At 41.5% G+C, this 16,225-nt stretch overlaps 1 protein-coding gene across 3 annotated transcripts in view; it reads left to right on the top strand.

Moving 5' to 3' along the window:
- Positions 1-16,225, top strand: part of ELP4 (elongator acetyltransferase complex subunit 4) — a 247,613-nt gene extending 231,388 nt beyond the window's left edge. For 2 of the 3 annotated variants that reach the window (XM_054512002.2, XM_045893961.3), the window contains one exon: positions 14,336-16,225. In XM_054512002.2, the coding sequence (XP_054367977.1) occupies positions 14,336-14,467 (132 nt within the window). In that variant the 3' untranslated portion in view covers positions 14,468-16,225. The remainder of the gene's footprint in view (positions 1-14,335) is intronic. The other variant, XM_054512003.2, reaches the window with a different exon arrangement.

The following is a 16,225-nucleotide window of genomic DNA, read 5'->3' as shown; positions in this document are numbered from 1 at the left end:
AAAAGATTTGGCGCAGTGGTAAAGTTAAGTGGTGGGGGAAGAAATACTCCACATATAAAAGCAAATGAGTTTTTAGAGAATAGAAAATAATCTCTATGAGAAATTACTTCTAAGTTATTCATTTGAAAATTAAACTTAGCTCTTGTTAACATTTCCGTAGAAGCAGACATTTTAATTAAGCCAAATAAACAAAGAAAAAAAATCCCTAAAAGTAGGCACAATCATTTATCTATATACTCACAAATATATTGCTCTTTTCTGGTCATCAGTATTTTTTTTTTCTTGCTTTATTTGCTTCATTTCCTTTAACTTTATTCCCCCTTATTCATAGAGAGGTTTTCTGTCTAAGACTAAGTTGACTCTCTGCTTACTTATCAGTGAAGTCACTTCAGCAGAGTTATTCTTTGGAGTTATGTCCTCATCCCTAATCTGTATCCCTCAGCTAGAGCGCTCGGTCTGGTGCTGCCCCATCCCTGCCCTAAGGCATGTAGAGAGAGGGCTCTTGCTTTGCCCAGTCTGTTCACCGAGCTCCCTTTGAAACTGGTGAGGAGGGAGGTCTATGGAGGGTGGAGATAGATGCACTGGGTGACTATTTGAAACCAGTGTAATTTGAAAATTTGCCATAAACTTTTGAGTGAGAGTTGGGCTGGGTGGTTTCCAGGTTTAGCATGCTTTCAGATATCAAAGGGAAAGTGGAAGGTTTCGTTTTTATTTTAGAGGGCTCTGATATGAAAGGTTTTTTTCTGAATTTTACCAAAATTTCAGTAATTGATCTGTAGACTTAAAAGGTATTAAAATACTCTTGATAACATTGCCATGTTAACGTATTTATATGTATGTGTCTAAACGGGCACACACACACATACATAATCGCACTTACCATGTAATAGTACTTAATGCCACCTGAGTGTTAATTTAAGTTTGGAGCAAATAAAATGTACACCACCTAGGAGAGTGTACCTTTATCTGAACATGAAGAAGGAATCACTGCTGTAATTGATACTTTTTGTTCACTAGGAAAAGTTTTTACACAGTTGGTATAGAGAAAGCCACATTTCATTTCGTCAAACCCAAAGCATACTTCCTAACTGCCTTTGTATAAAAGCTAACACAACATGTCAGAAATAAGAGCATAACCCTCAATATACATTGAACTGGTGAAAGAAGTTAGGAACGGTTTGGCAAAGTTAATTTTTGTATAATTTTCTTTTCATTCACATTCATACCAGGTAGACTCTGTCAAATACCTATAGTAAAGAAGAACTTGTTCATGCATGCAGAACAAAATAAAATAAGATTAAAAGCTCCAGGAAATCAGCCTACTTCAAAAAACCATTAAAGTGTGCCTATCCCTCAAGCTTTACAAATGTGTTAATTGTCGTGTTTCAGTCATGTAAATATGTTTCAGCATAAAGTAACCAAGATTTCCTGTTATAGAAGCGCTGCGATCTGGGGGTGTGGGGGGAGGGGGGGGACGAAGGAGGACTAAATAACACACTGTAATGAAACCTGCCTTTGGGCAGCACATGCTTCAGTTCTGAATGCCCAGAAATACTTCGCAGACGCTCTAGGCTGCCTAGCAATGGGGATTTCTAATTCTGGCTAGCTTGACAAAGTAAATACAACTATTGAACATAAGGCAGCTCCTAATAAAAAACAACAATTCCCCCTTGTAAACACCTACATTTGGCCCCATTAAAAATTCTTTCTTCATCCCCAGGAACTCGCAGACCCTGCAGTGTGGGGGTCTCAAAGTAACTGAAGAGTGGTCGGGAGATTTAATGCTCAGGATGGTTTACATTGCCATTTCCACCGGGCACTTCATACCCCATCTCAGGGCTTGGTGGAGCAATGTTCTGCATACACTGTAGGGCATTATGCAAGCAAACACATTGGCCATTATGCTCTCAGGACTCATTCACGGACAGCCAAAAGGAAATCAATATATTTTTTATATATGCTGTACTTATATACCAAAAAAAAAAAAAAAAGATATGATGGCGAGTTTCCAAAAGGAGTGTTCGTCAAAAGCTGCCAAATTTGAAAGTTATTTAGTGGACTGACATTAATATGATAACTTAAGCAATTATCTGATTTCAGAATTCCCTGATTTCTGCTTGTTCGTATCTTAGAATTCATCTGTTCCATAAACTATTGGTCAGACCTCTGCCAGTCCCTAAATTGAATAGTGGATCTGCTATAGTTCTAAAAATTTCTGGGATTTAGGGATCCACCTTGAGTTTACACACACATTGATCTGCTCACAGTTTACTGAGTCAGAGTTTTCATATGCTAAGAAGGAGAAAACATTAGTTTGAATTCTAGGAAACAAAAACAAAGGGAATGTTACCTTTTGCCACCTCCAGAATAGTTTCCATATGCTTTAAAAGAACAAAGGGGATAAAAAAGAAATTCTCATGTAATTAGTAGTTTGAATTTATTTCTAAAAGAAGTGTTGTTGTTGTTTTTCGGGTTCAGCATTCAGCTCTAAAACACTGTATGTTCTTAAAATATCTTACTACTATTAAGCTACCTGAGGGCTAGTACCTAAAATCCTGCTCCGGAATGGTTCCTCACTTGCAGAGGACAGAAGGGGGGATTCCTGGACAGAGCAGGCTTGAAGAGCCTATCGAAATGACAATCTGTGCACAGGAAGATCCCCATCTCCTTCTATTTCCTGCCATAGCAGCAATAAGTAGGCCCTAGGGCTCAAGCATCTCTCAGCTTGGCCCTGCTGAAGCTTAATTCAAATTCTACGCACTCTGGAGCTTATATGCTCCGGCCTGCATTGTGCACTCCAGAGCCACACAAGCCCTGGGGTAAGCAGCAGTTGGAGACCAGTAAAAAGATTGCCAGAGTGAGAAGCCCTGTGCACAATTAAGGAAAGATGAATGGAAGGGAGTCAGTTGGAGAGATAGGGAGAGTCTCACTGAGGCAGTGGTTTACAAGCGGGGGATTCCAGGGATGGCAGTGATCATGAGTGACTCATCCATCCCATCCCTTTATCCCAGAGAAGAAGCTAATGGGGGTGGTTTCAGGCATTTCTGCTGTCCAAGTTTAAGTAACAATTTAAGCCACCTTATTCCATCTATTACGTGGATGATTTTTTTTCGGTCCTACTCATGTTAGAACATTAATGAGCATAAAATGTACCAAAGAACAAAGGAGAAACCAAAAGAAAAGAAAGGAAAAAGATACTGGCTTTCGTTTGGAAGGTAAAACCATTGTAAGCAAAGTTCTTTAGGAGTAATCTAGTTTGTTCTCTGTTGATATATGAAATAAAAGAGGAAATTAACATGACTCCCCCACATCTTAAATGTCTGACAGTTCGGGGACATTGGGCCTGACACTTGGTGGTATGCTTATTACTATATTGTCCAAAAGATTCTGGCTTACATTTTAAGAAGATTAAACTCAGCAAACCAGCCTCGCAAACAGTACTGCCAGAGTTTCTCCTCCACGAACACTTCATACAGGGTCCACCCACTCCAGCTAGAAGCTTCCTGTTGCTTGGCAGGAGATTGGGAACCACCACGCCCCACAGGAGGAGGATGGGAGTAGGCAGCTACTGTAGGTCACTTAGGAGATAGACTATTTCTTCTGAATCAGAAGGACACAGGCTCTAGAAGAGCAAGTGTACACCACCTTTTGGAAAATTCTGTCTTTAATTGGATATATCTGTTTGCAACTCTTGTTTTATATTATTAAAAATGCCTGTGCATGGTTTTATAAGGATATGGGTGAGATAGCCCTTGTATTCAGAGAAATAAATTTACATCACTCCTTTGCTACCCTTTGCTCTAAGAATTAAGGCCAAGTCACTTACAAACCCTACACAATCTGATACCTACCTACCAAGCCAAATTTCTCATAGCCACTCCCTTGTTTGTTTACTGCTCCGAAAAGCTGACTTTTTTCCTGTCCTTCAAACGTGCCAAGCTTATTCCTGCCTTAAGGCTTTGTATTTGATGACCTTTGCCTGGAAACTTCTTTTTCCAGGTCTTCATGGGTCCCTTCTCAAACTGAAAATCTTAGCTCAAATGTACTCTCCGGAAAGGCCTTCACCATATAAGGTGGTACCACCCCAGCCAATATCATATTGCCATGTATTATTTCCTTAAAAGCACCTTTCACTATCTGAATTATCTTTGTTTGCTCTCCTATATGTTAGCTATCTCTCCTTGAGTTACGTAGATGTCCATGTATTGTCTCTTTCTGAAGTTGTAAATTCTTTGAAAGCAGGGATCTTGCCTGTCTTGTTCACTGTTTTATCTCTAGTAGTTAGAAAAGTTCTGGCCCGTAGAGTAATGAATAAGAATATGACTTTGAAGCCAGGCTGCCTGAGTTCAAATACCATTCCAGTATCCTGAAGTTGCAGCATCACTTCTACTCTCTTCAAATTTGGTCACGTGATCCACAGCTAGCTGACAGGAAAGCCTGGAAATGGAGTTTTTTATTCAGGATGGCCACCTATTCAAGAGTTCTTCTACCAAAGGGAAAAGGGAGAGTAGGTATTTAGAGGATAGTCATCAGTCTCTGTCATAGTCCACAACCCATGGAACCCAAATATCCATGCACAGCCTTCTTCCCACACACATACTGCCTCTCCGTGGGTGAGTGGAGAATCCTGCTGGTAGAAACCAGGAATTCTGCGCCCTTGCAGTGGAGGACTTCAGCTCAGTTTGTAATCCCCAGTTCTGCTCTCTGGAAGGAACTCCCTTGTCCGTTATCCTCCGTATCCTTTTAGGACGTTCTTCCTTGTCCATTATTCATGGCTACATGAAGTCACCATCAGAGAGAATGCTTTTGGGGGGCTGCACAGTTTTGATAGATCAGGTTTGGGGACCTAAGATTATTTTAGGGGTTGAATAATCGTAGACTTTTTTTTTTTTTTAAGATTTTATTTATTTATTTGACAGAGAGAGAGAGAGAGGGAACACAAGCAGGGGGAACAGCAGAGGGAGAGGGAGAAGCAGGCTTCCCGCAGAGCAAGGAGCCCGATGCAGGGCTCGATCCCAGGACCCCGGGATCATGACCTGAGCCGAAGGCAGACGCTTAACCGACTGAGCCACCCAGGCGCCCCTAATCGTAGACTTTTGACCAGGCTTATGGTTTCTTTGGCAGTACAGTCCCATCAAGACCTTAGAAGGTTCCCAGTCCATTCACTTCCCTTCAGTCCCACATGCAAGTAATCATAGCCAAAGAGTTGTCTGGACATAGTTCTAGGATTCAGCTGCAGGAAGCCTATCCCATCGAATTATTTTATGTGGAGGAGAGAGAGTTTATCCCAGAAAACTAGGGGGCTAGCGAAATAATTGGAAGGCCTGAAGGACACTGCCACGAAACTGGCCTCCAGGGACGCTGCTGCTTCCTCAGTCAGGAAGGTGAGGAATTGGAAGGCCCCCACTAGGGCTGTTAACGGGAAGCACACACCTCTATGGCTGTGATTTGGGGGGTGTAGGTTCTCACTACTACCCCTGCAGTATTCCTTGACCCCCCACGAAGCAAGTAACTGGGCCCTGAAACACTGGTCTGGCCTGCACTTCTGCACCTGCCTCTCAACTCCCAGGGGGCCGTTGGCCAGCCCCTGCAACACGGGTGCAGAGAATCGAGGCCCCTGCAGCCGCGCTTGCAGACTGCGGACTCGGAGCAGGGAGGTGCCTGCCGCTTCTGTCCCGCCGGCTGACCTAGTACCAACGCCCCTGACTCCAGAAGCGTCACTCACACCTTTCCCTCCTGCAGAGGTTGGACTGGATACTTGTCCACCACAGCGGTTACCTTCCAAGGCTTGAGTCTTATTTTCTGGCCTCTCTGTTCTACCCACATCCCCCTTACCTTGTTAGTAACTAGCTTGACTCCATCTCAAATAACCAACTTGAGGGGCGCCTGGGTGGCTCAGGCGGCTAAGCGTCTTCCTTCCGCCCAGGTCGTGGTCTTGGGGTCCTGGGATGGGGCCCCGCATCGGGCTCCCTGCTCAGCAGGGTATCTGCTTCTCCCTCTCCCTCCTCCTCTGCCCCCCACTCGTGCTCGCTCACTCTCTCGCGCTCGCTCTCTCTCAAATAAACAAAACCTTTAAAAATAATAAATAATATAATCAACTTGAGAGGGAAGGCAATACCCTTCGTGTGACTTTCATCTCAGAACTGGCTCCCAATTTGTAGCCAGTCCCTTAATGAGGGTATTTCCGCAGGGCTTAGGGGCCCAGACACCTCGTGTGAAGGCTGCCCGCTTCAGTGTGCAGGGCAGAAACAGTTGGCCTTCTTCAATCCTCTGAGGCCCCAAGTTACCCAGCCTTTCGTCGGTGTAGACTCTGGGCTGAAGGCACAGCACCTCCTTTAAGAGGCGTGGTCCCTTCTGACCCTTCTTCCAAATTCTCTAGCTCTAGCCTACGTTCCTTTCTCTTTTATAAATAACTTTGCTGAAAGTGGCAAGAAGCAGCTAACACAACAATATCCTGAATTTCTCCAGTGCTTCGCCTGCAGCCACTGATCAGGAGGTATACAGTGTGCCTTCCAGGTTATCACAGTCATAGCCAGGATCACCAGCCTTCCAGTCTGCAATCTGACCTCACCGCCCACTTTCCAACCGCTGAGCCATTTAAATCACAGAACTCAAGCGCTCCATTTTGCAGGTACCAAATTCTGCATAAACAGGACACAGGTTAGGCTGTTATTGCAGAGCTCCAAAAATACAGTGGCTTAAATAATGGAGAAGTTCACATATGTCTCATTTTAAAGCCCAAGTTAGTGACCCAGGGTCTTTGGGTGGCCAGATGGTATCGGGAAACGCTTGACTAATGTTCTCATTTTGCTGTACCCCCTCCTCAATGCATAGCTTCTGATCGATGATCCAGAATGGCTGCTTCAGCACCCACCCTCAAGTCCACATTTCAGCAAGTGGGAAGAGGGGAGTTAGGCTTACTGCTAACATTTATGGAGCCTAGAGCAATAAGGCAAATAAAGGACCACATAATTATTAAATGCCTAAATATTCTAAAGTTACCAAGCCAAGAAACCATGGAATATGCATTATCCTCCTTCCTTCCTTCGCAAATACAACTTTCTGGAAAGTCACATTTAAATTTAGGATATGGGTTCCAGTCTAGAACTTGGAGACATAGGGAGAATTGGCCTATAGTCCACCCCCTTTCTCTTCCCACTCCTGTCTCCTTTCCACACACAGGCCCAAATGCTTGAAGACACGCAGCCTGCACATCCAACCTCCATCCACACGCCACACAAACAGCAGTCCCTTGGCTATTCCCGGTACCCCAGGTGTGCATATAGACGACATGATCCTCCCTTGGGACAGAACGTGGGGAAGAAACCTGCGCAGACTTTGTAGCCATTTGGACAGGAAGTTCTGAATTCTGAATACCCAGAGCATGTTCTATAAAGAAGAGGCACATCCTCTTTGCCCTGGAATTCCTCACCCCATGAGGAAAGGTGGATCAGGGCCCAGGATGGGGGAGCCCTCTCGCTGAGGTGAGGGAAAGAGGAAGTAAAAGCACCTCCCCTTCTTCACAGATCAGACCCTAAACTTAACCATAGCACTTCTGCCCAAGATGAATTGACCAGGACTTAGTCACTCACCCTCATCTATTGGCAAGGGAAGCTGGGAAATGTGACCTTTATTCTGGGAGGCCATATGCCCCACTAATATTCAGAGATTCCTTTACTGTCTGCAAAGGAAGAGAATAGATACTGAGAGTAAGCTAGCAATCTCTGCCACAGACACATGCCTTTTCACAAATCACACTTTTGTTTAGACAAGTGAGTTCTTCACAAGCTGCTTTCAGAGAGGTGAGTTTGGAGGCAAGACAATACTGTCAGATATAATTGACGGTCAAAATAATTGCACACCTGAGCATTTTTCAATGGGCAGCCAGTATGCAATATGCCAGCTCTGAAATTTTGTCTAATTTTCAGATCAATCAGAAAGAACCAAATGAATTGTTTTCAATTCAAAGGACATAGTATAATTATGACATTCAATAAAACAATTTTAATCTTAAACCCTGAGAGTAGAATTGCATTTTAAACAAAAACTAAAACTTAAAACCTGACCGTGTTTGGCAGAATTTTTTCCAGAAATACTCAGCCACCACCAAATGTACATTTAACAATCCAAAAAGAGGAAAAATTGGTTCTGGCATTGTTTCTCCTGGCCTGCTCATATAGGAGAGTAACACAAAACTCACCAAGAATTAGGCAGATGCATCTTCCACATTGCAAAATTTTAACCAGATATTGAATAATTGCAATATAACATTACATTGTCATGATGTAATAATGATGGAATGAGTGTAACAATGTAAATATAATCTTTACGTAAGGGCATATGACACTGATTTATTTTGTAAGTTGAAACAACACTCTAAAATCTTGTGAAGAGGGGCGCCTGGGTGGCTCAGTCAGTTAAGCATCTGCCTTCGGCTCAGGTCATGATCCCGGGGTCTTGGGATCGAGCCCTACATCAGACTCCCTGTTCGCAGGGAGCTTGCTTCTCCCTCTCCTCCCCGCTCACGTGCTCTCTCTTACTCTTTCTTTCTCTCTCTCTCTCAAATAAATAAATAAAATCTTTAAAGAAACAAATAAGTAAATAAAATAAAAAATAAAATCTTGTGAAGAAATAATAGCAACACCATGATGATGAATATGCCAAGTCCCTCTGCCCTCCTCCCTGCGCCAATGGAAGGAAGTCCATCTTTCCACTAAAGAAAGGGAAATACCTCTTTTTACATATAGAGCAAGAGGGACCCTGACCGCTGCCTTGGCCCCGCGCCCTGAGCTCATTGAGGCATCAGGTGTGCGTTTCCTTGGTCAGAAAGCAAGATTGGAGTCATCGGCAGCTCACACACTGAGGGAATGATCTGGCTTGTGATCATTTTGCTGTGGCCCTTCTTGAAACTATAGCTGACTGCTGGTTGTCTCCCAGTAGCCATTTGCTCCATCTTCCATAGGAATAGATTCGTTGAACATGTTTACACATTTCACAGCACTTCCCTGCCTCCCCTGTAGCCGGCCAGGTGCAGCCATGTCTAAGTTCTGGACATGAGTGGAAGTGATGTGTCCAGCTTCCAGATCTGGCCTTCTTGGCCCCTGCTTCCCACCAGCTGAGAGAAAGCAAAAACAGCAGTCTTGGAGCCGGAAGTGGAAGAAGCCCCTGTTGAGGATGGCAGACCAGTCCTCACAGCTCAGGATTGCCAACTTCTGGACTATAAAGTGGGAGAGAAATAAACTTCTACCTTTTTTAAGCCATTTATTGGAGGGGGGGGGAGTGTGTCTAGATTCCAGCAACCCAGCCTATATTCTAGTTCATTCCCTACCATTCATAGCAGTGCCTCATAACCAGAATATGGCTTCAGAAATCAGCAAGTCATCCTCCAGGCGAGGGCATCACATGGCTCTTGAAAGAATCTGGAATGGAATGAGATGGCATGTCTTTTGTTAATTTGTTTTTTCTCTTCGTCGTGTAAAGAGGGGGAAATGCTTTTAAGATTCAAGTAGAGAAGCTTCATCTTCTGACATGTCCCTTATTAGTTCTTTTGTCAGCAGTGAAGACGTGTGCAAAAGACAGATTTTTAAAAGAAGATGGACCCCACATTGCCTCCATGCGTATTTTCACTGGTCCAGAAGCTAGGCATCCGACATGCCCCATTTTCACTACTGCATTCCTAAGTGTGAGGGAAATGGTTTAGACTTTTTAAATCTTTCCAGAAACCAGGACTGTGATCGCAGTTTCCTTTTTGGTTTCTTTATTGGGCCACAGTAGAGGGCAACGTACACTCAGTGCTCAGAAACCAGCGTAGTGACTGAGACCGGCTGGCTAAGTCTGATGGCCTGTTGTTGTTGCTTATAATTATGTGTAGTTTACTGCATTTGTAGAATTGTTTCCTTGCCTTAATCAACTCACTTATTTTTATCTGGTTGAACCCTATGTATTTTTATAAGCCATCTCAACTTTGTTGGAGCAAGAAGAGATATAAATAAATTAGTGTACTACTTGGTACTTCAGAGGATACTTATACATGTCATTTGATTCTGACAGCAGTCTCATGACGGGAGAATCATCCCCCAGTGATAGATGAGGACACACTGAGACTCACACAGGAAAACTGACTTGTCCAACGTCACTGAGAGGGAGTGACAGACGGACAGACGTATCAGACTTTCACTGGCTGCCTCTGTTAAGTGACTAGTGTAGAGCCTATGTGTTCTAAGGTGTTTACAAGTTTTCCTTTAAATTGGCTATGGGAGCGCTGGCTGGCCCAGTCGGTAGAGCATGAGTCTCTCAATCTCGGGGTTGTAAGTTTGAGCCCCACACCGAGTGTAGAGATTACTTAAAAATAAAATCTTAAACAAAAAATAAAATAAAATGGCTGTGTTTTAAAGAAGAGAAGAAAAATCTATTAGAAAGTATTTTGAAACATTAACACTGATTTCTGTGAATCTGATTAATGCAAAGTGTGACTGTTCAGAAAATGTCAAAACATAAAAAGGATTAAAACAACTCTCTCTTCATCTGGGAAGGGTTAATATGTACTACATCAAATAGAAAACAGTGCCTGGTGGTTTGGTCTTGGCAAAATATGAAAAATATAAATTGATTGAACTTACTTTAATGGGTATTTACCTGCAATTTGTCTCAAATCCAGGTGTAATCTAGATTCATTATCTTGCCCCTTCTGTCTGGGAGCTGTGAGTGCTGAGCACGGGGCTGGCAGGCAGGGAGAAAGGAATTAGGAAGAGAAACTGTGGAGCCAGGAAATCCAATCCTGTGTGTCTATAGGACCCACTTAGTTGCTGACTCAAGAAGGAACAAAGAGACAGAGATGTAAGCAGAGGGGGAAGAATCTCAAAGTCTGGCTCAGCTCGGTACCCCACGGAGCTGCGGAGCAAAGCACTCCTGCTGCTATCGCTTTCTTCTGACCCAGGGCTTCCTAGGGGCCTAAGGGTGCCTTTTGGCAGGAGCTCCCCTAATCTGCCAGAGTACTTTGGCAGCCCGCTGTTTCCCACCTTGCAGCACCAGAGAGGAGAGACCCATTAATCCAGTGGGACCGCTGCAAATCACCTAGGCCTCGGGGAGAAACTGGGGGTTGTCATGTCTTTCTCAAATCCCTTTGCCTACACAGAAAGCATCATTTTAGACAAGGCATTAATGGAAAAAATAGGCAGACAGCCAGAGATGCATCTCCTGCATTAGCCACACGGTCTCTTCCTCCCAGAATCTGGGAAAAGAAAATCAGGTGGGAAAAATTTCCACTCAAGATGTAAGTTTTGGGCCCTCGCTCAGAACTCCAGGTATAAAATGAGAAAGGTGAAGACCTTGATTTGGTTTCCAAGGTTGAAAATGGTATGGTATTTTGTTTTAATAGTCTGATTTTTATTTAAACCATTACTCAGTGAAACCTCAAGGTCTAAAAGTCGGTATGTCCCCCCAGCGTTGCAGCTTTAATCGAAAGGAGGTCACATGCTATGCAGAGTATCTTACAGCATATTTTTTCAGAAGACAGATCTGGGGTACAGCAGCATCTGACCATTTACATGTCAAGTGTGTAAATGCTTTGGAAGCCTCAAAGGAAAAGTCCCTGACACACCTGGCAAGCCTGGAACCTGATCTCTCCTTCTTCCTCGCTGCTCACATTGCACTGACATGGTGCACAGGGGGAGGCTCAGAAAGGAAGAGAACAAAACCCACGGCTTGAGAATTTAGAGTGCAGAGTAAGCTCATTCAAGTAACGATCAACAGAGCCCGCAAAATCACTCACATAGTTCCAAGAGCCATCCTTGGGCTTTGTCAAAGGACATAAGTATGCAAACTAGCGTTTACCATGTAGCATTTGGTTAGAAGCATTTAACCATATCAACCAAAATTTTTGTGCTCAGAAGTTACACACGAATGATATTTGACTTTTCTTCAAACCCATTCAACCTGAAAGATTTCCAAACATGTCACACGTCACATTTAGCTACTTTTGCTATGAAGGGCTTTCAGCCAACTGGCTCACGTTCATTGCCTAGAGAAGCAGAGGAAGAGAAATTTGTAGCAAATAGGTAAGCTCCTGAAATAAATTGTCTTATGCTGGTTCTGAACAGCTACACTAGCTTCCTCATTTAGATTATCCAAACAGTATGACCCTTCACCCGAACGCATCTTAAAGATGTATGTATCAGCTCCCCTGTTAAGCAAATCACCATCTCTACATGTCAGAATCAATTCATTATTTAACACCTAGCCCATCTCCATGAAGCTTTCTCCTCCCCTTCCCCCACCCGATTTCGGCTTTGTCTCTCCTTTCTTGCAGACATCACTTGGAGGGCTCACTCTGATGGTTACCACTGTGCTTGTCTTACTCATGCTCCTGGAATTAGAAGTAATGGGGAAGGTGCGCTGTTCACCTTGCTTTGAGTAGATTCTAAATATTTGTTGAGTCCAATTGATTTCCTAAATAGCCTAATCACCATCTGACATAATCTTTATGAGGTCCCAACCAAAAGTATACACACACACGTTTTTTTATGGTGAATTTTCTTTACATTTCAGATAACCTTCAGATCGTGCATGTATCCTAGTTATTAGTAATACCTACAGGATCTTAAAGGAACATTAAAGTTCAGACATATAATTAAATGTCTCTTTCCCTCCAATTTCCTCACATGAACACTGATAGAGTTAACACTGCAAAGACATTCATAACCTCAGACTTTAGAGTTATGCATGTCTTTTAGATTCTTGAGCCTTTCATGCTTTCATTTCTGCCTGAAATACTTTCGGGGTGGGGGGGGAGGGGAACCAGGCTATGAAGAAATGAAAGAAAAATAAATAAAACAAAGAAACAAGTATGTCTTTATTTGACTTTTTAAAAATCATTCAAGAAATAGACATTTAGTTATTTGATATATGACAGGTTGGGTGCTATGGATACAAATGAGTGTTACTATGCGGATATTACTATATGGATATGACAGCGTTCTCTTGACCTTTCTGACATCTTTGTTGGTCATAGGTCCATAATAGTGTCTTCCATCCTAGGTATATTTGCATTAAAAACTAAGTACCTGCGAACTGAAGTCAAAGAATATTGTCATAAATTTTTTTAATGTTTTAAAATATTTTGATCCTCTGCACACAGCTTGTGTTTACACGGCACTAAAGAAGCCTTTTATCAGGAAAGGAACTCTCCAGAACATATGCTGATGGATCATAGTATTTTGACCAAAAAAAAAAAAAAAAAAGTGTTTCTACCTTTTTCATCTTTTTTTTTTTTTTTTTTCATATTGTAGGGAGTTTTCCAAATGAAGGGTTTCAGATAGGTTGTCTCCAGGTCAGTTCACTCCTGCAAGGCTTTGGCTAGTCATCAGGGGACACCCCCATCCTACCTCACTTATCTTTAGCGTCCCGCCCCGACTCTGTGCCTCACGCAACAAACATGTTCGTTTGAGTTTGGATTTTTGTGAAAATCGTATAGGCTGGGGGCACTGTCGTTAAAAGGAATTTGATAGAGATCCTTTTGAGAACCAAAAAAGTTCTTTTGAAATATGAATATTTCTCCCTCATTACAGTAACTGTTGTGCACTTATGGTCAGTTCGTGCATCTGCTTGAATCAGCCTCCTTGAATCTGCAGAAAAACAGTTAAGATGGGGGAGATGTTCAGAACTACACTATACTTTGGAAAACACGACCAACGTTATGCATAGAAACAAACTTACCAAGACCTGAAACAGATGTCATAGCTGACTTAGCGGGGGATATAAAAAATATTGATCCTATGACTGGTATCTTTTTTTTTCATTATGTCAGTATTTCTACAAAAAACGTAAGTTCCTAAAGAAAGTATAGCCTTGAAATAGAATCATCAGGTCAACTTAATAAAAGGGAAACAAGCATTTGGAGGAGTCCATAATAATTGCTGAAAAGCTACATTCAATTTTAAAATAGCATTTTGGACCCCTGGCAAAAACAAAGCAAAGCCAACAAACAGCCCCGCCATTCTTACAATAGTGTTCTTTCTCAAGTTTGCCTTTATTTGTGCATTTACATATTTTCATTTTGACCTAAATAAGAGAAATCCTAACATGTTTAGGTTTGGACTCTGGAAACATTGCACTAAGATCCCTGGTCCAGTGTCTGCGATGGCTAGAATTTGTAAAACCTAGTAGGAAGAAGATGTGATTATCTCGGGTCTCGGTCTGAAGAACTGTGTTAGCAGGAATTTCATCCGCAAGACTAAATGCTGATCAACAGAGCATAATATTGTATTCTGAAGTGTGCTAGCTAAAGCAAAATTATTTTTTTTTCTTCTTTCTTTCCTTCCGAAATCTTCTGCCACAGCGACTGCATTTGCCTCCAGACTTGTCAGACACAGTGAGCCGCTCAAGCAAACAGGATCTGGCAGAATCCTCCAAGCTGCTGGGCCCAGGCTGTGGCATGATGGCCGGAGGCAAGCAGCACCTGGACTTCTAGCGGTTCCTCCTTAGTCGTTGCATGCAGAATTATATGGCACCCTAATTATGATTGCTAATAGCTTCTGTAAATATTTTTCTTAACGATTTGACCCTCCAATCCTTGAAAAACAGTTAGGATTGCAAAATGAGGCCACCGCTCTTCATTTTCCTTGCCCAACTTTTTATGCAGAAAGAGTACAGCAAAACTATTTTCATTTTAAAATTTTGTTTTATGCTCTATTTAGAGAAAGCAGATAATTTTATTTTTAAGTAAAATGTCAGAAACTCCAAGTGCCTCACAGTGGTCATTAGTATACATATATTAAGGCACTTAGTCCATGTTAAGTGCATATTACAGCAGGTAGCGTATAAAACAGTATGAAATTCATAATTGCATATGAAAAACATTTTCTCTTTATTTCTGAAAAAGTCACTTGCCACCAAAAAATGCTAAGGTGTTTTTTAAAAATGAAAAACTCATTTGCTAATGTACGTGAAGACTGTAATAAAAGGAATTTGCATTTATGCATCCTGTTATCAAATTGATGAACACAAAATAACATTTTGGGATTAAGGTTCCATTAAAGATCAGTAGTCTACCATACTAGTTAATAAATCTAAAGAACTTGAGTGACAGAAAGCATAGAAAAAGAAGCTGATGGTCTTCTGTTTTGTAATCCTAAACAATTGAAGTCAGCACTATGAAATTACGTCAGCAGACATAATTCAGGATTGAAATTCAAACTGACAGCTACATTAACACTAGGGGAAAGCATGTATTGAAGCTTGGTGAGAGATTTTTACAGAACACAGGTCTGAGACAAAGTAGCAAACTGAAACTAACTCCGATTTCCATTGCATCAGGTAAGCCCTTTGTGAATCAAGAACCTTGGCTGGGTATGCACATTTATAACCATATAGACATGTATTTGGGGGGTAGATAGCACATCGACCCAGTTTTCATATAAAACACTAGGTTTTTGAATCACAGTTCCATATTCTCAAAGCTTTTGACAAATAGACAAAAAGTGAAGGTTAGGCAGTAACTTGCATTTAAGTAAAGAATCTCAATTTTTAAAAAGCTGCTTGACGTCCATTAGGAGAAACTGAATTTCTAAAATTCTTCAGTGATGTTAGAATAAATTTTGAAGCAGTTATAACTAGCATTTTTAAGCAGTTTGCTTGTAATACACCACAAATTATACTTTATTTGTTCTTGACAACATTGTAGAAAACAAAGACTAGGTTTTTAAAACTGTCTACCCAACATGATGAATGTCAGTCAGTTAAAAAAAAAAAACCCACTGTAGCATAAACACACACTGTATACAGGTTTTATTCAGAATTAGAATAATTGAATCAATGACAGTGATTCGCCAGGATGTCAAATCTCTCCATCATATCCTGTCACTACCAGTTTATTTTTTGTGATCGAAATCAAAAAGACAACTATTTTGTCACCCGCTATTTTATTAGTACTAAAAACCAGGTTTCTCCTATTTTTTTAGAATGTCTGGTTTATTTTTTTTTACTTCTTTTAATTCGAGAGACACAAATTCTTCCCCATTTTCTTTTCAAAGTAAAGTTTCAGAATTGATCTGTCAGTTAAAATTAAAGGGCTTTTATATTAAGCAAAGGTGCTTTTAAAATGTAAAGCAACTTAAAAAAATCAATTTAGTCCACAGATAATAAATAATGTGCAGATACTCCACAAAAGCTTTGCTATGTCCTTTGAAAGCATTATGAACAATTTGAATAAATTCAAATGAATATTTTA

Source organism: Mirounga angustirostris, unplaced genomic scaffold, assembly GCF_029215605.1.
Source record: "Mirounga angustirostris isolate CCGP_5_RB_7025 unplaced genomic scaffold, mMirAng1.0.hap1 SCAF_13, whole genome shotgun sequence".
Taxonomy (NCBI): domain Eukaryota; kingdom Metazoa; phylum Chordata; class Mammalia; order Carnivora; family Phocidae; genus Mirounga; species Mirounga angustirostris.
This window is presented reverse-complemented; position numbering and strand designations above follow the sequence as displayed.